Consider the following 25,431-nt stretch of genomic DNA (forward strand, 5'->3'; position numbering starts at 1 on the left):
CCAAATTTTGTGGACATGCTTAACCTAAAGTAAATTTTGCTCATTATAATATCATTTTAATCAAAAAACCCACCTCCTCGTTGAAGGATACCAACTCCAGGAGAGGACCCCTAATTACTGAGTGTGCGTAGTAAGAATAATGTTATATAACTTGTATGCAAATATTGTAACCAATCAGCCCTACAGGGTTGTCCTGAAGGCATGTGTATAGGAATAAGTTTTTGTATAAATGACTGAGACTTTTGAATTGCTGGTATGCTAGTTTGATCTAGCATCGACTTGTAATAAAACCAATATGTTGTCTCTGTGTGCAGAATTTATCTCAGTTGCATGCACACCAGGTAAAGAACCCTGTTTTAGGGACAACACACCTTCATTTTCATTTTACCCTCCTCATAAAAATCAATGTATTGATGCTTATGTGGAGTACGTGTTTGAATTTTGATTAATGATCCCATTAAGTGGATCCATACCTGAGAAACTGATCAAAGGTAAGAGAGTAATTTGTACATAGTGGGATTCAGTATGTTGTTTCCTTCTGGTCTATTTCTAATGTTTAGGTGAAGTGCATTAAACATTTCTATGAGGTAAATAAAGAAATCACCTGCACTGCTTCTAATGCGTGTTGGTAGAAGTGGAATGTAGCTTTAAGTAGTAGTTAGAAAATAATGGAAGATGAGAATTCGCTCACGGAAAACAAAGAGCTGATTGGTCAAATCATAAAGCAGATTCAGATTTGGCAGAGACTCTGTAAGACAGTTGTGCTTTACCCTTTTCCAGTACTTGAAATAAATTACTGAGTCATTGAGGATCCTTTAAAGTATATACAACTACAAAGGACTTTTTTGATGGATAAGCATATAAGGAAGGGCTAGTGTGTTGATCCTGGCAACTCAAAGTACACAGGAATGCAGTTATCTTTCAGTCCCTGAAGCAAGCTTCAGAAGCAACACTTTAGGACTTGTTATTCTCTTACAATCAATGCAATTAGATAACATATCACCCATCCTCCCCGCTCCTGGTCCATAAGCAGCAAAATCTTCATATCAGAGGGCTCTTGTCAAAGGGAGCAGTTGGCTGGTTTTGTATGACCTAGGACTTTAACGGGGTTGACAAGCAGAGGGGGGCTACACTTTTAGTCGGATATAAGCAAGTATCCACTTACTGTTGGTTGCATAACATATGGCGGATGAGGCATCCATGAAGTACTCTGGACCTGCATATCGAATACTTTTAATTAGCACAGAAAAATTTAAAACAGAACTTCAAGATTTACATGAAAATATTATTTCTATTACAACTACAGAGCTAATTTTGGCAAAAGACTTAAGTCATTTAACTCAATCCACAATTCATTTATGCTTCAGAAATTTATTGACAAAGGAAAAAGCTTTCAAATCTCATTCAATAATGTTTTCTACCGACGACAGAAATCTGAGTGATTGCACCACTTCCATGATCCACACAGTTTTGTCTCATAAAGCAACCTTCAATATTCCATGTTGTCCTGTTTTTTCATTTGTATTGTTTGCTTTCATCTATCAGTATAATCACGAACATGTCACCCAACCAATAGTGGAGGAGACATAAAATGTTCAAAGTTTATTTTCAAAAGTATCTGTATGAACATTTACATCTGTATAACATTTTCAGAGATCCCAGAATGATTTATTCCATTTTCAGTAAGAACTGAAGATCTAATTCAGAGTTTTTGAAGCTTATTCTAATTGAAAGCTTCTATGGCAAAGCTGGCTTAAGATGTCCCTGCCCACCAGGATCAGCTCTTACCTTGCACAGCATGGGGTCCATTCCCACCAGAACTCTATATGTCTCCCCTAAGTCCTTCTTTGTTGTTCTGCGTTATAACTGACATGTAACAGATTCCATAGATATACCTATTTTATTAACATTTAAATGCATTACAAAGTTCTTGTGTGTTTGTGGTGGTCGTAACACCCTCTTTTGCTAAGCACGAATAGCCCACATGCTTCCACAACTCAGACTCAACCCCAAGAACTGCTTAACCCTCTGTCCTTTTGCATGTGTCTGGGCACCACAAAACACAGGAACTACATAAAGATACCACTGTGCTACAGGCATCCATGTGCACCTCACGAGTTATCTCCAGCCTCACAGAGATGGTCATGTGGCATCTCAGACAGAGCACCAGCAGGGATGACTAGGAGAAAACTACAAGGTCCCAAGTCTGCAGATGCCCTGTGAATTTGTTCATGAAGCAAGTGGTGAGAAATAAGTCTATAACTGTGTGCCTCAAAACATGCTGAAGTTTACCAGAGTAGACTTATTGTTGAAAAGCAAGTTCTGTGAAACATCTTTAGAACCAAACCTATCACATACATGTAAACACACTTCTACCAGAAATTTTGTCTATTGCGAATCTCCCCTAGTTAAAATACATCACAGCTGCCACAGTTTGCTGCTGCTCATTGCTTCCACCCTTGCAGTTCCTCCTCTGTGTCAGGGCAAATGTCTCAGGGCTTATACTGCAAACTATCTATAGAGAATGATATGGGTAGAAAAAACCAACCAACCAGTCGAACCGAACCAAACCAAACCAAAACAAGCACCAGACCCCAATATTTTTGGTGTGAATGCATCTATCCACAAACCGATGCAATGATTCAAGCCATGATGGCAGAAGTGAGCAACTGTGGAGCAGTGATAGGAATAAGTAGCTGAGTGGTCTGAATTCAGTGGCCTGAGAAAGAGGGAGGAGGTACAAGTTTCTTAAGCCAGCTTTGCTACTGAGAAAAGCACATGTAAGCTGCATTTCTATGTCTCTGGCACTGACATTTCTTTGGTGTTGCCATTTACTGAATTTATTTCACCAAACAAACTTGTTTAGCAAGTGTTACACAGCCATCTAAAACGAAATAACACAAAAGTAAAAAAAAAAAATTAATAAATTACAAGAATAATTTATCTTTGCAGATCAAGTTTAAAGCACAGTACGTGTAAGCACAGCCTCTCAGAATTAACCATAAGCATAACCATAACCGTAAGCAGTAGTCTCAAAAAAAACCCAAACAAAAAAACCCCTAACATTAAGAACAACCCACCATGCAGCTTTGCAAGTTTGGGTAGTTTATCTCAGGTAGAACTTGGAATTGGAAGCGCACTGATGCTATAGGACAGAAATAATTTAAATGGGAAAATGTATAGCCAATGGCCAGCTGCAGAGTCAAGTGATATGTTCCCAGAGAACAGCTAATAATAAAACTATACAACCCAATTTTGACTTCCATGTCTGAAAGCCAGAGCATGGCAATAATTTCCCAGTGGAGATCAGTGAGGGACAGGCTGAAAAGAGAAATTCTGAACGACAAAACGTGTGGGAGACTAAAGAAGGATATGAGGACAGTTGTCCTCAACCAACTTGCTTTGTCAGGGATTACTGGATAAAAATGAGCACTTTTAGAGGATGCTGTTCCTGGAGGAAATACAGCTGAGGTCAAAAGGTCAAAATATGATGTAGTCAACATAAATTATAAAAAAGTGCACTTAATAAAACTTTTGGCTAATGAAGGGGAGCCAAAATGACAAAACATTCCAGTAAGAATGATAAGATTCTGCTGTTGTCAACCGGAAATGAAGCAAAAAGCTGTTTACTGGAGAAGCTGATTAAAACATTAAAAAAAAGTTGACTTTCATTGCTAGTGTAAACACCACAGGAAACACTTGAAACTCTACACCAAATGATACCTGAATACTACTAGAAAGCCTTTTGTTAAAAATGTGACTCAAGAGTGCAAGCACTCACACAATTTTCTGTGGTATTTGCTCTGCCTTCATCCACATCCAAAACATAATTAACTGGGAAACACAGTAGACAAGTGCAAATCTGACGTACCTGATATGTAGAGACAGGGGAAGCAGCAATGAATGGTGTGATTGATGTCTGTGGAATCATGCGGTTTGTTGGAATACTGTACGGTGAGGAATAAAATCTGCAAACAAAGAACAAAAGCGAGATTTTTTTGAACCTTTTGACTGCTAGGCTCTGACTAACTAACTCACCGCCTCCTGGGCAATGACAAAAAGCGTCTATACAGGTAATTATGTCCATCTATTTCCAAAATCACAATAAAGAAGATGTGATGGCTCCACTGAACAGATCTCGAAAATGGAAAGGAGGAGGAATATTTACACAAAGCGTATTTTTTTCACTTCAACTAGCACAAATATAGAACTTCACAATACAAGAAGTAATTATCTGAAATGCAAAGACAGCTGATTTTCCAGGGCGCTAGCTAGGGAAAGGAAATTTCTTATGCAATATCGAAGACAATATTACTGATTTCATTTTTACATGCGGTACTGTTTTCTTTTCCAATCTTAATGCTTCAGTGCTGAGAATAGCACATTCCATATACATGCCTGAATTATTTTATAAGGGATGGCTACAAAAGCTCTGGCTGAAATTTTCATATTCATCTAGGCAGAAAGAAAAAAAAAACACCTTCTGGTGAAATGTATCACAAATTATGCCTCTAAATGCCCTAGGCAGCACTGAAAATCTCAGATTTAGTTGTTTTTATTTCCACTGTTGCATGCTATGAACAAAAGTTGCACCATCTTTTGCTGGATGGTAATAAATGTCATATTCCTTCTCCTTCCCTGTGGGTTAATGATTATTGATAAAATTATGACTTGGAAAATATTGCTACTAGTGGATCATGTAAGTACTTAATATGTGTTTGCTCATAAATGTTTTTGCATTTCTCCTTTTTTCAGTTTTAACCGTAAGCCAGAAAAATACGATTCCTTAAAAAAAAAAAAAAGAGAATGTTTATGGTCTTGCAGCTGTCAAAATGCTGATATTTTGGATTCTGAGAGAGAGAAACACTCCTGTGCAGTGTTCTCTTGTCTGATACATAGTGTGCAACAATCTCAGGAGTAACAGAAGATTTGGCACATATGCTCTCTCTGTAACAGTGAAGTGGATTACACTCCCTGTCATTTCTTCCTTTTTTTTTTTTTTCCCTCCCCACGCTGAGGCAATCAACAGCAGCTTTCCATGAGAGCCACGCAAAACAAACCAAAAAAAATCATTACTTGTGTTTAAACAAGTGCTCTATTTCCTGATCGCCCTGGCATCCCGCATTTAGCACTAATCAGTCTAGTTCAGACTAGATGCATTCATTCTGGATGCAGGCTCAAATAACCACTGATTTCATCCAACCAATTGCCTCGGAAAAACAGGCTGCCACATTGCAGGTTGGGTGGAAACATTCAAAGTTAGGAGGGGAGAGGGAGACAGAGAAGCAATCATTTGTTCTCTCTATTCCAAACAAGATTTCAAAATGCCAAAAGCAGCAGGTGGCGTCTGAGTGATTTTTTTTATTTAATAGAAATATATTGCTATTTTAGGAACATTTATCTGCCCTTACAATGCTCGCACAGAGACTATTATAAAACTGTGCCTTTGCCCAATTTTGTCTATATCCTATTATGAGAATTTAGAGGCATTTGAATCCCACTGCTTGTATCAAAGATTAAGTTCATAGAACATTTGGGGGAAAAGGATTTTTACAGCACTAGCTGAGTTCATCTACGGCATTTGCATGATGCATATGCTATCAAAGTCCTGTTACAGGAGTGTTCTTCCGGACTAAGGTTAACCAGAAATCACTTTGGCTATGCTGTTGCTAAGTGGATGAACTAAGAAATGCTGTGCGTGGCAAATGAAAACAGTCAATGGCAGACTGACAGAGTTCACTCTATAGGTAAAATTTATAATAAAAATACATATAAACCACTTGAACTGAAGGACAGCATAAAAACAAACCTCTTTTGAGAAAACAACACATTTTTGTGCATTCTGTTCTTATTCTGCCTATCAACCAGGCACTGATAATGCACTCATACTGTGTATGAACTGCTCGGACAAAGATGAGTGCAGGGGACAAACAATTTTCCATTTGAAAGTAGTGCTGACTCTTTGGAATAAACTCCAATAAATCCCAGTAAATGCGACCAAATTTACAGAAAATGTGTGCTAAGCCAAGAACTTGACAGACAGCTAACCATTTCAGTTTCAGCTTAGAGATGCAGTTATCTGAATAGTACATAAGCTTGTAGAATATACACTCTGGTAATGTGAAAAATACAACCCTTCCAACACACCTGCCAATACCATTTATCTGTCACAGTTTGGAATGCTCTCAAATAAGCATCAAATAAAACATACTATCAGGATACTCAGCTATATTGTGAAAATGCATGAATCAGAGCATCAAAGAAGAGAAAAGAAGGAAACCTGACACAGCAAATGAAAATGTGAGAAAATCCAGTTAATATATTTCAATTTTAATAATAATAAATCAAGTTTAACAATCTGAGTCACTGTGACAAGCTGTAGGTCAAACATTTTGCAAACAGGAATCCCTTATACCCAGAGACGTAGGCTTGTCTTCCTGCACAGCGTCACCTGTGCCCAAAGGGATCAGAAAAAAGGACATGGATGTCTCTGCCACGCGTGAAGTTCCGTGGTGTGATGAGGACAGAGGTGTCCTTGCTGGGGACAGACTCAAGTGGAGACCCTCCCCAGGTGTAGGATGCTCAACCTGCCACAGTTGTGAATCCATGCACTGCCCCACAGGGCTTCCTCACAGAGAGGGCTCAACATGCTCTCACCCATGGGACACAGAGGCATCTCCCCAAATTCCCTTTATATACAAACAAGCTAATATCCTAATATGTAATTGGTACAAGTGACATGCTGGGGACATAATAAATGAGTCCTAGTGTAAAGACTACAGCATGACAACAAGATCTGCAGCTGCTGACTTTGCTGTATTTGATCTTCAGTTTTCCTTTTTTTTTTTTTTTCTTTTTAATTTAGGCTCAAGCAGAAGTGAAATGAGGTGGAAGATGCATGTTGTAAGTCCAAGGGAACACAGGATTCTCACTCATCAGAATATGTACATCAGAAAGAGGAGAGGAAAGAGATATGAACTATACTGGCTTTGACTAATTTTAGATACATTGTTCAATTATGCCCCCATGTTTCCTGGCATTAAAATGTACAGTATATAGTACAGTACTTTGAGAGATGGAATCTTTGTGGTGATTGACCTGTGGGTTCTGAGAAGAGCTCTCCAGACGGCTCAGCTGCATTTTCCACAAATGCAGTTTGTATCCTTATATTGGCCTGTTCTGTTTTTTGCAGGTGTGAGCCAGTGTCCCTGTTCCTCAGCTGCAGTTGCTTTGCTAGAAGCAACAGCATAGAAAGGCAGGTGGCTGGGATGAGGCAAAAGGGACATTGCCCTTGTATCGAAAATAGAACTTTTCAGCACACCCAGAGTCCATAACCACAGGGAAAGCTCATAACTAGGAGGCAAAAAGATTTTCCTCGATGTTCCTGAAAAGGGTTTATAAAGGGCTCCAAAGAAAATGCTTTTAAGAGACACTAAAAACAACCACATTCCCAGTACACCATCAGGCACACATAGGCAATGCTTTAAGAACAGTTTTCTGTTGCTTAACAGGCAAAGCACATACTCCCCTCCTCCATCAACCCTCCCTCTGCATTTGGGGACTGCATTATCTGTAGCGTCTGGTCGCTATTTCCCTGCCAAAAAACAAACAAAAAAATCCATATGGTTCCCATCCTATGGGGGAATGTGCAAGCTTCCACACAGAATCTGCACAAGAGCAAGACCCAATTTGCACTCCAATAAACACCATTTGCTCATGCATCATGCCTGCAGGCAGTACTGAAAAAGTTAGATTCATAAATAGTATCCTGGGGCTCACATAATGTAAGAGTATTACCAAGCGTTATCAAGGCAGCAATTTTCTGTTGCAATAAGCCTGAATCAGATGTTTGAGATGAAAAAGACCTATCTGAATATTGAGCCCATTGGCCAGCAAATGTGCAGTATAGTCCCCCAGATATCAGATATTAAACTGATACAGTACATTGCAATCTTAGTCAAATGGCCACAAGGACTCAAGCCTCAGGAACGTTCTAAATGAGCATCCTAACAGTGCAAGTACAAGAGCTCTATTTTGTTCTTTGTACGAGTGCATTAAACCACTAAAACAATATTAATACCACACATTGAAAAATCAATACCATATTACAACAGGCACACTACTCTCCCCCCAAAAACCTGAATGCCTTTGTAAATGCAATTCAGAAAAGGCTGATTATAAAACAAAAAAGGCACAGAGAGAGTGGTAGAGGAAAAGAGCTTATCTACTGCAGTGTTTGGTTACCATGTCTTCAGTAATTCATACTGCAATGCTATGGTATACTACAGGCTGGATTCTCAACTCCATTATACCAGTTTTATGCTGATGTAACTCCACTGGATGCTTAAACAGAGTTACATGGGCATAAAAACAATATAATGAAATGGAGAATCAAGCTTTACAACATAACAGACTCAGTAGAAAATTATCTATTCCTTTGTGGGGAAAAAAACTTAGCTGTTTTTAGCGAAAGCCTCTCAGTCTCTTTTATTTCTGCCCTAGATTTTCAAGGCAAATAAGCAGTTCTACAGTAATAAAACCAATAGTATTACACCATGAGCCATGAGAACCCACCTTTTCATTTGGACAACATACAAGAATCCAGATTTTTCCCTGACATTTGGTTATGCGCCAACTCAAAACCTAATATAATCCATGCCTCTTAAGGAACTTGGAGTTTTAAATACCACCCTGTGAAAGCTGCAGAGACACGTGTCTAGTAGGCTTCCATCCTCCATATAATCCTGGATGGACTTAGCAACTTGCATGCATCACAATGCATCTATCAACCCTATGAGGGACCAATAGGCATCAGCATATGCAGTCAATCTTTCTTTTCAAATTTTATTGGTAATTCATACCTCACCTGAATCTTCACCTTGGCTTGGGTATCTCCAGCCTCGGTGTCACTAAGCTCCATACTGGTGGGCACCTGAAGCACTGAGCAACTCACACTTATTGCAGTACACCAACAAGTCCTGAGCTGTGTGCAGGGTCAATATCTGCTTAACCTGGCCCCTGCACCAAACAGGCCTGCTACAAGGAAGAAGGTTTTGTTTTACAGATCTCTGGTAACATTGCTCCATGCAAACCTTAACAGCTTTGTCCACCTTACTGCCAAAGCATCACGCGGCACGTTACCCAGAGGGTGAGTATGGGCACAACACCAACATGAGGAGGCTGCCAGCAGCAGCTTTGTACTCCCTTCCAGACTCCCCTCAGTGTGAGGAAGACCAATGTGTTTGCCTAGCGCCCCTTCACCCATGCTCAATTAACTCATTTTATTTTATGGTGTTTAAGAGCCTTTGACTCTGTTTCAGTATGGCCGTGAACTTGCTACGAAACCCATTTGTTGCTCACGTACCTGTGAGCAACAAATTGCATTTGCACATTTTACAAGGAAAGCATCAAGGTGCTCCCAGACTTCGCTAAAATAAAACCCATGGGATAAATTTTTATCGTACTTGCAAGTAGAGAGGCTTATGAAAAACAGTAAAAATTTATAACTAGAGTATATGTAGAGACTATTATGTGAATGCCTGGGGAGCTAAAAAGAAACTGTGTAACCAAAGGGTCCTAGTGATCATCAAGTGACCACAATTTAAAGATGCAATCAAGGGATGGAACAACAGCTGTATAACTTCTGGTGGACAAATTGATTCTTGTGCATAGTAAGAGCTTCTCATGATACTTCATGCAATCAAGATCTCACCATAAGTGCATTTTGAATGAAATGGTTTTGTCCTGATAAAACTGAAAATATTTTGACACTCTAGAAAGAAGAGATATGTCAAAACAGTAATCATCACTCTTAGAGAGATATCCAGTGCTGTAGTTTATTTCATGCCTTACACATAAAAGAACATTTAAAAACCAGTAGAGTTGAAATTCTCCATTGAGCACTATTTATCTTCCCAAAGATCACCGATAGTGCATTCAAACAACTGAGTGACAAAACCATCTGAGCAGCCTGAACACCTGAGCAGCATGGGTACTCTCTGATACAAGTAATGGCTGATTCTGAAATAACCTTCATAATTTCAAGAAAATTATTCTTGAAGTAAAATGACATTAATCTCAAAGAATCATTCAAATTACAGTTTCCAAAACATTCACACAACTGACATGCAGGAATTCCTTTGAAATAAAAGGCAGTTGCCCAGATGAAAACCAAGTATCACAGTATCACAGTATGTTTGGGATTGGAAGGGACCTCAAAAGATCATCTAGTCCAATCCCCCTGCTGGAGCAGGAACGCCTAGGTGAGGTCGCACAGGAATGTGTCCAGGCGGGCTTTGAATGTCTCCAGGGAAGGAGACTCCACAACCTCCCTGGGTAGCCTGTTCCAGTGCTCTGTCACCCTCACTGAGAAGAAGTTCTTTCTCAAATTTAAGTGGAACCTCTTGTGTTCCAGCTTGATCCCATTGCCCCTTGTCCTATCATTGTTTGCCACTGAGAAGAGCCTGACTCCATCCTCGTGGCACTCACCCTTTATATATTTATAAACATTAATAAGGTCACCCCTCAGTCTCCTCCAAACTAAAGAGCGCCAGCTCCCTCAGCCTTTCTTCATAAGGGAGATGCTCCACTCCCTTAATCATCTTTGTTGCCCTACGCTGGACCCTCTCCAGCAGTTCCCTGTCCTTCTTGAACTGAGGGGCCCAGAACTGGACACAATATTCCAGATAGGGTCTCACCAGGGCGGAGTAGAGGGGAAGGAGGACCTCTCTCGATCTACTGACCACCCCCCTTGCAATACACCCAAGGATGCCATTAGCCTTCCTGGCCACAAGGGCACAGTGCTGGTTCATGGCCATCCTGTTGTCCACCAGGACCCCCAGGTCCCTTTCCCCTACACTGCTCTATAATAGGTCATTCCCCAACCTATACTGGAACTTGGGATTGTTCCTGCCCAGATGCAGGACTCTACACTTTCCCTTGTTAAATTCCATCAGGTTATCCCCCGCCCAACTCTCCAGCCTGTCCAGGTCCCGCTGGATGGCAGCACAGCCTTCTGGCGTGTCAGCCACTCCTCCCAGCTTAGTGTCATCAGCAAACTTGCTGATGGTACACTCAATTCCCTCGTCTAAATCATTAATGAATATATTGAATAATATTGGCCCCAGTACTGACCCCTGAGGCACTCCACTAGATACTGGCCTCCAACTGGACTCCGCACCATTGACCACCACTCTCTGGCTTCTCTCTTTAAGTCAGTTTGCAACCCACCTCACTACTCTATTGTCTAGACCACACCTCCTCAATTTAGCTGTGAGGATGCTGTGAGGGACTGTGTCAAAGGCTTTACTGAAGTCAAGGTAGACCACATCCACTGCTCTGCCATCATCCATCCACCTTGTTACATTCTCATAAAAGGCTATGAGGTTGGTCAAGCATGACTTACCCTTGGTAAAGCCATGCTGACTGCCCCTAATGACCCTCTTATCCCTGATGTGCCTTGAGATGACACCAAGGATAAGCTGTTCCATTACTTTCCCAGGGACAGAGGTGAGGCTGACCGGTCTATAATTACCCGGGTCCTCCTTCTTGCCCTTTTTAAAGACTGGAGTGACATTTGCTTTCCTCCAATCCTTGGGCACCTCTCCCATTTCCCAAGACTTGGCAAAAATGATGGATAGCAGTCTAGCAATGACTTCAGCCAGCTCCCTCAGCACCCGCAGATGCATCCCATCTGGACCCATGGATTTATGGACGTCCAGACTATTTAATTGTTCCCTAACCCAGTCCTCATCGACTAAAGCAAACTCCTCCATTAACCTGACTTCATCTGGGGTCTCAGGGGTACAGGGTTCCCCAGGACAGCCTCCAGCGGAGTAGACAGAGACAAAGAAGGCATTCAGCAATTCTGCCTTCTCTGTGTCTTCTGCCACCAGGGCACCCACCTCATTCATCAGTGGGCCTACATTGCCTCTGGTATTAGTTTTATCTGCTATGTATTTGAAAAAGTTCTTCTTGCTGTCCTTGACCCCTCTCGCCATTCTAAGGAGGCCTTGGCTACCCTAGCTGCCTTCCTGCATCCTCTAGCAGCAGCCTTATATTCCTCCCAAGTGGCCAGTCCCTGCTTCCATGACCTGTAAACTCGCCTCTTCTGCTTGAGCATACCCAACAGATCCCTATTCAACCACGCAGGCCTTCTGGCTCCCTTCCTCGACTTCCTACGTGTGGGGATGCTCTGATCCTGAGCATGGAAGAAGCAATCTCTGAATGCAATCCAGCTCTCTTGGGCCCCTTTTCCTTCAAGCAGTCTTGCCCATGGGATTTCCCCCAGCAATTGCTTGAAAAGGCCGAAATTAGCCCTGCCAAAGTCCAGGGTTGCAATTCTACTTGCTATTCTGTTCCTGCCACACGAGATGCTGAACTCCACCATCTCGTGGTCACTGCAACCCAGGCAGCCCTCGACCTTTACTGCTTTGACCAGACCCTCTTTGTTAGTGAGGATGAGATCCAGCAGTGCACCTCTCCTGGTTGGCTCCTCCACCATCTGCATGAGGAAGTTATCATCAATGCACTGGAGGAACCTCCTGGACTGTGGCTGGCTGGCTGAATGGTCCTTCCAGCAAACATCAGGGAAGTTAAAATCACCCACAACAACCAGGGCCTGTGACTGTGAGGCCACTCTCAGCTGCGCATAGAAGGCCTCATCAACTTCCTCAGTCTGATCTGGTGGCCTGTAATAGACACCTACAACAGTATCACCCCTGCCAGCCTGTCCCTTGATCCTGACCCATACACTCTCAACTCGTTCCTCATCCGCTCCTGGGCAGAATTTAGTACATTGCAGTTGCTCTCTCACATAGAGAGCAACTCCATCACCACGCCTGGCTGGCCTGTCTTTCCTGAAAAGGGCGTAGCCATCCATGACCACATTCCAGTCATGTGAACTGTCCCACCATGTTTCTGTAATTGCCACCAGATCATAATCTCCCGACCGAACATAGGATTCTAACTCCTCCTGCTTATTCCCCGTGCTGCGCGCATTGGTGTACAGGCACGCCCAGTTGACTCAAAGCTGGCAAATGTGACAACCATCTACAAGAAGGGCCAGAAGGAGAATCTAGGGAACTATAGACTTGTCAGTCTAACCTCGGTGCTGGGCAAGGTCATGGAGCTAATCATTCTGAGTGACATCACATGGCATATACAAGAAAATCAAGCAATCAGGCCCAGTCAACATGGGTTTATGAAAGGCAGGTCCTCCTTGACCAACCTGATCTCCTTTTATGACAAGGTGACCCATCCAGCAGAGGAAGGAAAACTGTGGATGTTGTGTACTTAGACATCAGTAAAGCCTTTGACGCCATATCCCACAGCATTCTCCTGGAGAAACTGGCAGCTCATGGCCCAGATGGGTGTACTCTGTGATGGATAAAGAACTGGCTGGAGGGCCCTGCCTGAAGAGTTGTGGTAAACGGAGCCAAATCCAGTTGGTGGTCAGTAATGAGTGGTGTTTCCCAAGGCTCAGTATTGGGGCCAGTTCTGTTTAATCTCTTTATCAATGATCTGCACGAAGGGATTGAGTGCACCCTCAGTAAGTTTGCAGACAACACCAAACTGGGTGGGAGTGTTGATCTGCTGGAGGGTAGGAAGGCCATGCAGAGGGATCTGAATCAGCTGGATCATCAGGCTAGGGCCAATTGTATGAGGTTCAATAAGGCCAAGTGCCAGGTCCTCCACTTGCGTCACAACAACCCCAGGCAGCACTACAGGCTCGAGGAAGAGTGGCTGGAAAGCTGTCTGGCAGAAAAGGACCTTGGGGTGTTCATTGACAGCTGGCTGAACATGAGCCCGCAGTGTGCCCAGGTGGCCAAAAAGGCCAACAGCATCCTGGCTTATATCAGGAATAGTGTGGCCAGCAGGACCAGAGAAGTGATCGTCCCCCTGTACTTGGTGCTGGTGAAGCTGCACCTTGAATCCTATATTCAGTTTGAGGCCCTTCATTGTAAGAAAGACATTGAGGTGCTGGAGAGAGTGCAGAGGAGGGTGACAAAGCTGGTGAGTGGTCTGGAGCCCAATTCTTAGGGAACTAAGGCTGAGGGAACTGAGGCTGTTTAGCCCTGAGAAAAGGAGGCTAAGGGGAGACCTTCTTGCCCTCTACAGCTACCTGAAAGGAGGTTTTACCATGGAGAGTGTTGGTCTCTTCTCCTAAGTAGCAAGTGAGAGGACAAGAGGAAACGGCCTCAAGTTGCACCAGGTGAGGTTCAGATTGGCTATGAAGAAAAAATTCTTCACAGAAAGGGTTGTCAGGCATTGGAACAGGCTGCCCAGGGAAATGGTGGAGTCACCATCCCTGAAGGTGTTTAAAAGGCATTTAGACAAGGTTCTTAGGGACATGGTTTAGTGCTAGAGTTAGGTTAGACTCAATGATCTTGAGGATCTCTTCCAATCAAAATGATTCTATGATTCTATGAAACACTGGTGGATTATGAACTAGTGGTGGTTTTATTTATAGCCTAGAATGTGTTACCAACTGGAAGTATGATGATGGAGGAGAAAGATTTGTTTGGGAGGTCAGAAGAGGGTAACAGAACCAGAGGATTCTAAAATCACAACTATGCAAAAACTCTTTTTTTTTCTGAGTTGCTCTGGCTTGGCTGCTTCCTGCATGACAATATGACAAGTCCTACAAAGCTACTGCATGTAAAGGGCAATTAAGCAAAACATACTGAATAATTTTTTTTTAAACTAGTGAGAATGTTAGCTTTTTTCCTACATGCTTTAAGTAGCCGTGCCCTAACAAATATTTAACAAATAATTCTCATCCTGTATCAATATATTCTCCCCTTCAGCTGAAGAACGTGGACAGAAGTATGCACAGAATTTGACAATCATATCACACATCACTCTGATCAAAGAGTGACTGTCAATGAGTTTGGGGTCAAACCTCCTGTTTTTAGGAGAGCTAGATTTCAAGGCTCTGTTTTTGTAGCTCATGAAATAATTGGAAATGTAATCATTTGATGATGTAACTTCTCTGGTAAATTTGAAAAAAAGCTACAATTCTTTGTGTTGGCAAACCATAGTTGAGAAATGAAGAAGAGTGTTGCTCATTTTTACCCCTAAGTCACATCTACTTACACACTAATTTAAGGCTTTCTCCCTGTTTGGCATTTCTATTCAGACAATGCTATGGCAACCAGCCAGCTTGTAGAGAGAACCCCACATGAAGCAACAGCTCTATTATCCAAAATACACTGGAATCTTCAATGACTATTTTAACAAAGTCAGTAAAGCAAAACTTTACTGGTTTCCATTTCATGACAGAGAGGGATTAAGAAAGCATCCACTAGCATTTGCCAAATAGAGATGGAAACTATTAGGAAAAACAACTTCCCATTCAAATGGATATTACAAACAAGAGGGCATAAAAACAAAAGAGAAACTAAAAGAAGAACTTGACAATACAGCATTACATGCCTCAGACAAAATATGACTGAGTGAATTTGCTTCTGAATAGGTTTCAACACAGAAAGAGAAAACAGAAGATGGCATTCAAAATAATCTTTAAAAAAGCATAAGAAAACATGCATTCCTTACCCGTTCTGTATAGCAGCTGTTGGATCATAAGTCAAAGCCATGCCAGCCTGCATATAGTTAGGGAAGAAAAACAGATTTTTACTATTACTGCAGAAAAAAAATTAAAAAAGGAAAAAAAGGAAAGAAGACATTAAACATATTTTAAGGCATTATGAATAAAAACTGAATGCAACTTAGACAGAAATCTAAATTCTGCAGGGAAGCTCAGATGGCTCAAAGCAGCACGGACAGATTGGCTACCTCCCCTGCCTGAGAGATCCCTGAGAAACAGATCTGTTCAGTATGTTGGTTGTCATTTCTCCATAACATTTAGGCCAAATGGTGCTTCTGTTGCACCAGTAGCAGTTAACAACTCCACTGAGATCAATGCATTTGATTGCACACTATAATAAGACAGGGCTGAATCCTGCTGTTGCCTGTGAGACAGGTAGTTGGTAAATATTCTAAAGCCAACTTCATGAGAGCTTCTGGGAAGGAGTCTCGTCTTTCCAACAAAGGCCACAGCTTGTGTGACCCCCAGACATCTACCATTTGCCTGGGTTGTCACTCCTATTTAGAGTGACTTCATTACCATGAAACAAGAAACAAAAAGTGGGCTGTGAAGCAGAAAAGACCAACAAAACCAAACAAGTACTTGAGTTTTTAAACAAGGCTTTTAAAATACTTCAGAGGTCTGGACAGCAAAAGAATTTGTTAAGGGGTTACACAGAGCCTTTCAACTGCTGTTCACCACCAAGCAGATGGTGACCTGTGTGAAAGGTTTTGGCAGTGTCAAAACAGCATGAAGTTAACATTTGTCACCACCATCACCATTAGTAAATACATCCACAGGTATCGCAGGAAAGGCAGGGAGAGAGCAGAGCTGGAGGCAGAATTTCCTGTTCCACCTTATGATCCAAGACGGCAGTGGGAAGGACTCACTTTTTCCCCAGCATCCAGTTTAAGATGTGGGACTGACAATCTTTCCTCTCACACACTGCACTTGCTCTGACTTTTTATTTTTTTTTTTACCCTTTTAGTGAAATAGTTCCCAATGTAACACACTGCCAGGAGATGGGAAGACATCTCCCTTTGTGCAGGACTAGAAGGAGAGAGGAGAGGCTCCCATGCCTCAAGGTGCTCTTCTCCCTTTGACGGTAGTTGAAAAATGGCCAAGGCACCATCTCATCGCAAGGTACTGTATTTCTCTCCCCTCATTGCCTGAGACAGGAGACAAAAAGATTCACGTCAAGGACAGGTGCTTTACTAACAGTGCAGGAAGGTCCACACTCCTGCTGGGACCTTTTAAGGTCCCTGGACCCATCTAGCAAAGTACTCTTGAATAATGGCATCTGCCCCCATCCAGATGGCTGCTCAAAGAGGTCAGGAAAGCGTTGGGGCTTGGATGGCTCCCATGCAGACAGGTGAACAGGCAGGGTAAGTGCTCTGGTGACAAGCAGGCAGAGAGAGGGCAGCACTCCTGGAAGAGCCAGGTTAGGTCAGCAGCTGCACACTGGTCTAAGAGGAGACGGTCCAAGTTTCCAGAGGCCAAAAATAATTTCTGATCCAAAAGGGTAGGTTTCACACTACCTTATGTAGCCAATAAAAAAAGTTCATGTCATTATTAAAATTGTATATTTTTCCTCATTATTCTTTTAAGCAGATGCTAGGGCAAATGCTTTGCTTATTAACAATGCCATTGTTTTAATAAAACATGTACTATCTGTCAAGCAAAGGATAATTCAGGAGACTAAGGCAAAGAACACATGGTTATTTTTTAAAAGCACATTTATTTCACACACACACAAATGGCTATTTCTGCAACTCCAATCACTGTTAATTTTTATGTAGAAAATTTATTAGTTTAGAAAATCATAGAAGGATGATCTGCTTAACTTGTTTTTATATGTCTTATACATTCTTAGCATATTATACCATTTGGTAAGGTTGCATTAAGTACTAATGGAAAAGCACACAGTTCATCCCAAAAGAGAGCAAATAAAACTTTAATATCATAACTATTTTTTTGTCTGCAATGCATTTTCCTTTCTCTTTTCAACCCTTGTAAAATTTGTTATTGCTCTCTTTCTATATTCCTGCACTTGTAAAGACAACTTAAATAGTATGTCAAAGCCCTAGAGGGACAGAATAACTAATTATAACAATTTCTGTAAAAAATTCAAAATAGCAAGGTATTTTCTATAAATCAAGGTGTTGACATTTTAATATCTCATCATGCAACTACTCAAGATCAAGAAAAAAAATCCTTATAATTCCTTGGGAAATGAGAGATCCAAGATTTCTAAATAAGGGAGTTTCTAGAGTTAATGGACCTTAATGTTGCCTGGATCAAAGCTCACTATATCCCACAGCTTGCATTAGTGTGATCCAGGGACAAAGTTGCAGTGGGGGAGGGAAGGCTGCAAGGAAACAGGAAAATGAACAATTGCTCTTATTTTAGTTTCTTTGACGTAAATAAGAATGAGGGTGCAGAAAGGGCAAACTGCAGCAGGTCTTTCACTGGAGCCCTAACAACGCTCAGTGTCCACGAGACCTGCAAACACACATTTACACCACTTACAGTTACTTGTCTCATGGATATATGACCACGTGGTCATGCACCAAGCCTCAGCTTGCCCTCTAGCCCCATCACGCTCCAGAGCTGCATGTGGGTGCATGCAGAAAAACTGCACGTACTCTATGCTCTAGATAGTAGCATCATATCCCTTAGGTATTATTGGTCTTAGGAACAAGGGACACTGTTGTGGGCCTGGCAAGTACAAAATAAGAAAGGCTGGGCACTCATCTCTTTATCCATGCTCCACATCCATACTGCACAGTGACATTATCAGAATCTGCTCAAGTACTTCAGCAGTGACCACTATAAATATCACTATCACATTTGCCAGTGAAGGAAAGTTTCACATTAGACAAATATGGCATAGCATGTGGCAATATGTGCATATGGTATACCACCTACAGTAATATTGCTAATATCCCCCCATTGCTGAATAGCTTTAAACAGCTGCTATTCCAAATAGCTGCTAACAGAGGACTATTTACTTCTTTCTTGTCAAGTTGTGTAATTCCTCCCTACAAAACTATGCTGGCTGGAAGCCCAGAAGAGGCAAGAGTTAGCCTGGACCAGTGAAAAATTTATGGTCTGAAGCATCCTAATTCATCAGAAATAAAAACTGATGAGCAATAATAACTTAGTGGAAAATTGTCTGCACTTTCCTCCACAGCACACAAATAGGAATTCCCAAAATAACAAATACAGAATATAGGGTTGGCCTCAGACAGCCACGCAACAGAGGTCCAGCTTATTCTGTCAAAAACACACAACTGAAAATAGCTGGCACTGTGCTTAATAGAGTATTAACTATACTGAGGCACTGGCTGATGCCTCTATAGCAGTCCCCTGTTGTGCTGAAGTATGTTTTCTTCCAGGTCTTCTCATGCACTGTTTTGCTCATGTTTCGGTAGGAGGACAGGGTCTTACTCCTTCTTCTCAAAGTGACGCTGATGAAATGCTACCTGAGAGAGTGGCATTGATGATGGAATGCCGCTTCAGGAAAAGTATTTGTCAGATAAACCTTCTATGGACACACAGAATTTTTTATGTCACTCAGATAATGGACAAATGTTCAGTTACTGAATGAAAATTCTGCACTTCAACATTTCAGTATGCAATTCCTTAAAGTAATTAATCAAAGGAGTATCTGTTTTCAGTCCTGTACATAATTATAAATAAGGACAATTCTCAATGATTACTTAACTAGTGTATTACGAATGTCACAAGTGACACAGAAGTAAAACCAGCTTATTTAAAATACCAATTTTTCAAAAAGACTAGTTAAATTATATGTTTTTACCCATCACTTATTTTTATCAAAGTGTCTGAACTTAGGACAAAGGAATTAAGATTTTCACTATTTTGTTGTTAAGGTTTTCTAATTATTGACATTGGTGAACAAGGAATTTCTAAGATAAAGAAATGCAGTCTGCATCTTTCTTTAAATTTAAGCTCCATCCCTCAATAAAGTGCAGAAAATACCAGAAAGCTTCTGGAAGGCAATGGTTTCCCCAGGAATTTTGAAGGCCTTTCTTCAACACTCTACTGTGAAAAATTTTCCATGGGCAAAGACAAGGTGTTCTGTATCTGTTTTTTCATTCCCTCTCTTTGTTATGATTTGAACATAAATGAGCACATTTGCCTCATTAAAAAGACTCTTAGACCATCTCATTTGCATCGCTTATGTAAATTGGATTTGTAAATCTCTCAAAGAAATGATTAAGTTGTGGAGTGATCATTAAAAAAAAATTATCGCATCTTCAGTATCATGTGAAATAAGGTGGGTTTATTATTTCTCTTCCAAATCTCCCTGAACTCTCACAAGATCTCTGCAAGAATCATAGAACATCATGAGTTGGAAGGGATCCACAAGGATCATCAAGTCCAACTCCTGTCCCTGCATATGACAACCCCACGGTTCACACCATGTCTGAGGGCATTGTCCAGTCTGTTCTTGAACACTGTCAGGCTTGGGGCTGTGACACCTCCCTGGGGAGCCTGTTCCAGTGCTCCACCACCCTCTGGGAGAAGAAACTTTTCCTAATGTCCAACCTAAACCTCCCCTGGTGCATCTTCCTGCCATTCCCTTGGCTCTGTCAACAGTCGACAAAGAGGAGAGTTTGGTGCCTGCCCCTCCTCCTCCCCTTGTGAGGAAGCTGTAGACTGTGATGAAGTCTCTCCTTAGTCTCCTCTTCTCCAGGCTGAACAAAACAAGTGACTTTAGCTGCTCCTCATATGGCTTCCTCTCCAAACTCTTCACCAACTTTGCAGCTGATAAAGAGCAAGCTTTATCAGCCCAGTATCTGTCCTCCAGCAAACAGAAGTATCTATAAATGACCAAATTTCAGGTTGCATGGTATCTTCTTTGTTGTTGGGAAGTAGTTTCCATGAACAGCTTCACCAATATATCACTACCTAGTCTCAGCACACACGTCTTTCCCTCACTGTGTGCAAAACTTCACCATAATACTGACCAGTTTCAGAGATACCCCATGCCTGTTCCTCAGAAGTGAATCTTCCACATATCTCCTGGTGCTGGAGCACCTCCACAAAGCAAGGCTGCTGTCACCACAGGACTTCTCACTGTGCAGGAGGCCACAGTCTCCTTGGAAAAAATTGGAGAGGCCTACAAATTAAAAAAGTGTGAAATCCATTGATGTGATGGGTTTTCCAAGCAGAAGGCTCCCTGGGTTTCTCTTCCTTAAGGTGAGATTTGGAAAAATAAAATTGTACCCTAGGACTCAAGAGATTTCTGTGGTGAATCGATGTGGGATTTAGAACAGAAGATAAGTCTCTCTTCCCCATCTCCTCTGACTCATCCCCTCATCCTTTCACACTGTAGTCTTCCCAGGGGAATGGGTGTACTCTTGGCTACTACAGTAGCATAATTTGAAATTGCAACACTGAAATTCCTGTACTTGCTTTGTTACCACCACAAATATCTGCAGTGGTAACAAATCTGACCTGATCTCTTGTGCCCTGACAGCAGATACTCTGACTAAAACACTTCTAAAAAGGAAGAGAGAGGAGGGTGAAGGAACCAGCAACCCAAATGAGATTCGTTTAAAATATTGATTTAATAAAATAAGCTCAGTCAGCAATAAAGTTAACTTGGTAGAGTTCTTCCCTTCCATTATTTAAACAGTTCTGTCAGAAATATTCCACATTATTAGAAATATTTCTGAATTTAATTCTGAATAAAAACACCTTTCTTTTTTTAGAGAAGGAGAAATCTAGGAAGTAAATGTGACACCTCTTATAGAGATAGATGCATATGAAAGAAAAGGAGCATTTCCCAGTGATGTGTGCTCCTTAGGCAGCAGCTGCAACTTCTGAGAGGAAAAAGTGGTTATGGAGAAAAAACTATATAATACCAAGGTCAAACTTGGGAAGTGACTCATGAACCTCAGAAGGTCAGAGGTAGAGCTGGTAAACACAATGACAAGTTCAGATATCCAGATGAATGACAAGAAACCCTCTTTGTCCTACAGAACTGGACTGGAAATCAGATCTACACAGCTTCCGTTCTCAGTCTTGAGTCACTTTGTTCCCACTTCAAATTATCTGATGAGTTAGAAGAAAAGCGTTGAAGTTTACAAAAGTTAAAAAAAAAAGGAGACGTTAGTATCCTCCTCATAGAGATATATACAATGCAATATAATTACTCTGTTTCCACATCTAACTCGTACATTTAACCTTGTCATCTTCAGGCCTATGAACCATCTGCTTTTGGGGATCTGGCACAACTGTTTTGCCATCAGTCTGATCCCATGTTAAATCAGCTGTGGATTATGGTCACATCTGCACACTAGATGTGTGTGTTACAGTGAGTTTGGAAGACTTCCAGGGATCACTTGCAGCACTACTGAAAATGACAGCCCACCAAATACCTGTCAGGGATAGAGCAGAGTGCAAAACAAGTGATGTCTTTTTCCCCCTGTCTCCAACATCTGTTTATTCTGCATAAGAAAACACTGTCGTGGTTTGGAGGAAAACCCAACTGCAAGAAAATCTTGGATGCAAATGGCAGAAGAAGATCCTCCTTTTCACTACAGAAGGAAATCAAAAGCCAAAATGAAAACTAAGAAAATTAATATCAGGAAGCAGGTACAGTCCTGATTCTGCTTTAACCAAACTATTGCCCTTATTATGAGTAGAAATGCTGTCTTTAAAATCTTCCTTTCAGGAACAGCGATTTCATACAGGTCATTATTTGAAAACATTTAGAAACATTTAAGCTGGTCTTTGGTATTTGTGCCCTTTTCAAGGTTTTAGGCATCTTTTCAAAATGTTGCCCATTATGACAGCGTCTTGTGTCATGAAGAATTTTTAACTCATTGCTCTGTATTTTTTCACTTATTTGCCCTTCTACTTTCTCCCTCTGTGTAGGCTCCTCTTCAGGTTCAATTCCTCTCTCTGCTAAACTAAGCTTTGGCTGAAAAAAGCATCATGAAAAATATTGGTCAATGTCTAATTTACATGCACCCTAAATATATAGTAAATGTCTTGGTGTGTGGTTTGCATATAGGGGAACGACCTATCTGGACAGGCCTGGGAATTGCCTCCCACAGAAAAGAAAATAATGTTTTTGTCTAGGTATAAAATACCTCACCCTTAGACATGGAGGATTATGGAACACATATAAATGCTACCTATCTCATTGGAACCACAAAAAGAAATGTATGTCTGAGTTATAAATGGGCCTGGCACAGATCTAACAAGGATTTCCAAATGCCTGCTGTTGGTAAAGAAGGGACAAGTGGTACCAGGATCAACTGCTTCAGCCCTTCATTGGTACTGACTTTACAAAAAAAATTGGGAAAGTCTCTCAGATTACCTGTTGTATGTTTTTCTCTCTAAATTACTGTTTGGCATTAGACAAAACTGTAATGAGTACCAGATAAAAGGAGGAACTGGTAACAAAGGCAACATTCCCAAATTACTAGGTCATCTTATTTTTTTAAGAAAGAATTAAAACCATGTTTAATTCTTTAGACATTCACCAACTGATCTTGAAAGAAAACAAAAGAGAAAGGGGGAAAGGAGGAAGAGAGTGAAGGGGAGGAAATGGAGGTTAACCTCTTGGCTGTTGAGAAACATAATGATTACAGAAACAAGAATGCAATCAATAGAGGAATTATTGGTAGCAAGTATTAAATAGACATCAGATCAAATTAAATGACAAGGGGGTTGCATTCAATGGTGCATGTTGCTGTTGTGATATATTCATCAATACTATAATGGTGATATTCTCTTGGAAGAATGACAACACAAATATTTAAATAGCCTACATTTTACATAAACTTGCAAACCAAGTATCAAAGGTTTCAAAATGTAGTGACTATAAAAAACACTTAATCACTTTGGGCAGACCAGATAAAGACTGCCATTTCTAGAACTACTTGTTCTAGAACGATGTAAACAATAATAAACTTTGGTCTGATTCAAAACATTTCATTTGTTTTCAGTTTATGTGCAATTTCTCCCTCTCTACTAGATAAATGCAAAATAACCCTCTTTTAAATACATATATCAAAAGATTTTATTTCTGAATAACCAAAACAAAGTTTCAGTGAATCTGCAATAAAAGATTATGTTGTAAAATTTAAATTGCAGTTTTTAATCCAGTCTGGTCTCAAGTTGTAACTAATCTTGATTCTCCAGATGCGTTTTCAGCTAATGAACTTTTTTTTTTGAGAAATGTCACCCACTTCTAGACTTGTCAGTTGCAGTTTAGAGGTAAATTAAATCAAATATTTTACAGACAGAATTTGAATGTGATTACCCTCTATCACCATCTCAACTTGATATTGTTAGAGAAAGTTTCAAAACAGAGTGCTGTATTAAACTAGTGTGACTCAGAAAAAGCTGCTCTGAAATAAAAAAAATAAACTAATAACTCAGTTTTTAGATCAGAATTTCACTGCAAATATTGTCAACATTTTCAGGTTTCATTATACATTTATTGTACCTGCATGTTCAGTGTCTAATTTGACAGCCTTTTACAAAGCCATCAGTAATCTAAGCTCTTGGGTCCTTAGTCCAGAACTGGTCAGCCATCACAAATCCTCAGTCAAATGCTTCAGTAAATCTGCTGAGTATTTCCTGAGGCTCCAAATAAGAGTGGAAGGGTAAGGACGAGAAAGTGCTATTCAAGGTCAGGCATTAATCCCTGGTTACAACTGATCAAGTAACCAGGTACCAAAAAGCCCCCCTGAAAAGCCCTATAGAAATTCAGTGTATTCCTAAAGACCTGTCTTCTTTTAAAAGTTAGCAATTTCTCAGCCAACTCAAGTATTTCTGTATGGTTGCAATCTACAAAAATGTATGATAGTAATAAGATTTTCCATCACATTTTGCAGTATGGCCTGAAAACACCAAAAAAAAAAAAAAAAAGTAATCCTCTCTTATAAAATTCCCCAAAAGCTCCTGATAAAAGAGAGCAAAACCACTAAGAACAGCATGATCAGCGAGGCAGGATCTTGCTTCTCCCTGCTACATCTCTGGCCATTTCCCCCTGACAGCAGAGTATCGGGCACAGCTGCCCGTCTCTGCTTCGTATACTCAAATTTGAGGCCAGTGACAGAACTGTTGGGGCCGTTTCTCTGGGGTCTGTCCTTCCAAGCAATAATCCTCATGCACACTCAGTATTAACGCTGGTTAAAACTCAGAAGTTTCAGAAATGCCCTTCACATCAGTATTCAAGAATGCAAAGGCTTATCTGAACAACAGTCAAACATATCTATCTTGGTCTAGATGCTGCAGGATTTGGGGAGGGTGGAAATACTGGGGGAGTAATCTCTTGAACACTATTTCAGTGCTTTTCTTTGGGGAAGAAACCAAGAAAATGTAGAAGTTCAGGGAATATTTCCAGATCCCATGTGTAATCAGAACTATGACAGTTGTCATATATCAGTTATTTCTCACTACTCGCTGTCTGTTCTTTTTTAAAGAAATTAAAGTTGACAGGAATAACTGTGGGTAGGCTACCCGGGTCCTGCTATATAGAGAACAACTGAATGGTACATCATGGTTACGGTAAGATCATTAAAGGAGAAAGAGTTGGAAAAACTCTATTGGATATCAAATATAAGAGTAATTAACAGAAGGAGTTTGCATTGGAAAGAAGAAAATGAACAGTGGTGGGCAAGAAATCAAATAAATGAGTGACCCTAAAAAAGAACATGCATTCTTGTCTTTGATGCTTTGAGTAGTAAATATCTAATGTGCAGCAAGGCATTAACCAGATGTTAGTAAACAGAGCACATTCCTAGCCAGAAATATTTCTGAGTTTGTATCTTTACAATATTTCCATGTTTGTA

General features: G+C 40.8%; 1 protein-coding gene across 9 annotated transcripts in view; it reads right to left on the reverse strand.

The window, feature by feature from the left end:
* RBMS3 (RNA binding motif single stranded interacting protein 3) overlaps positions 1 to 25,431 on the reverse strand; it is a 718,223-nt gene that overhangs the window by 67,417 nt on the left and 625,375 nt on the right. For all 9 annotated transcript variants that reach the window (XM_065830560.2, XM_071804926.1, XM_071804927.1 and 6 more), the window contains 3 exons: positions 15,556 to 15,602; positions 3,872 to 3,968; positions 1,166 to 1,216 (listed from right to left, as the gene is read on the reverse strand). In XM_065830560.2, the coding sequence (XP_065686632.1) occupies positions 1,166 to 1,216; positions 3,872 to 3,968; positions 15,556 to 15,602 (195 nt within the window). The remainder of the gene's footprint in view (positions 1 to 1,165; positions 1,217 to 3,871; positions 3,969 to 15,555; positions 15,603 to 25,431) is intronic.

The sequence above is a fragment of the Patagioenas fasciata genome, chromosome 2 (assembly GCF_037038585.1).
Source record: "Patagioenas fasciata isolate bPatFas1 chromosome 2, bPatFas1.hap1, whole genome shotgun sequence".
NCBI classification, from domain to species: Eukaryota; Metazoa; Chordata; class Aves; order Columbiformes; family Columbidae; genus Patagioenas; species Patagioenas fasciata.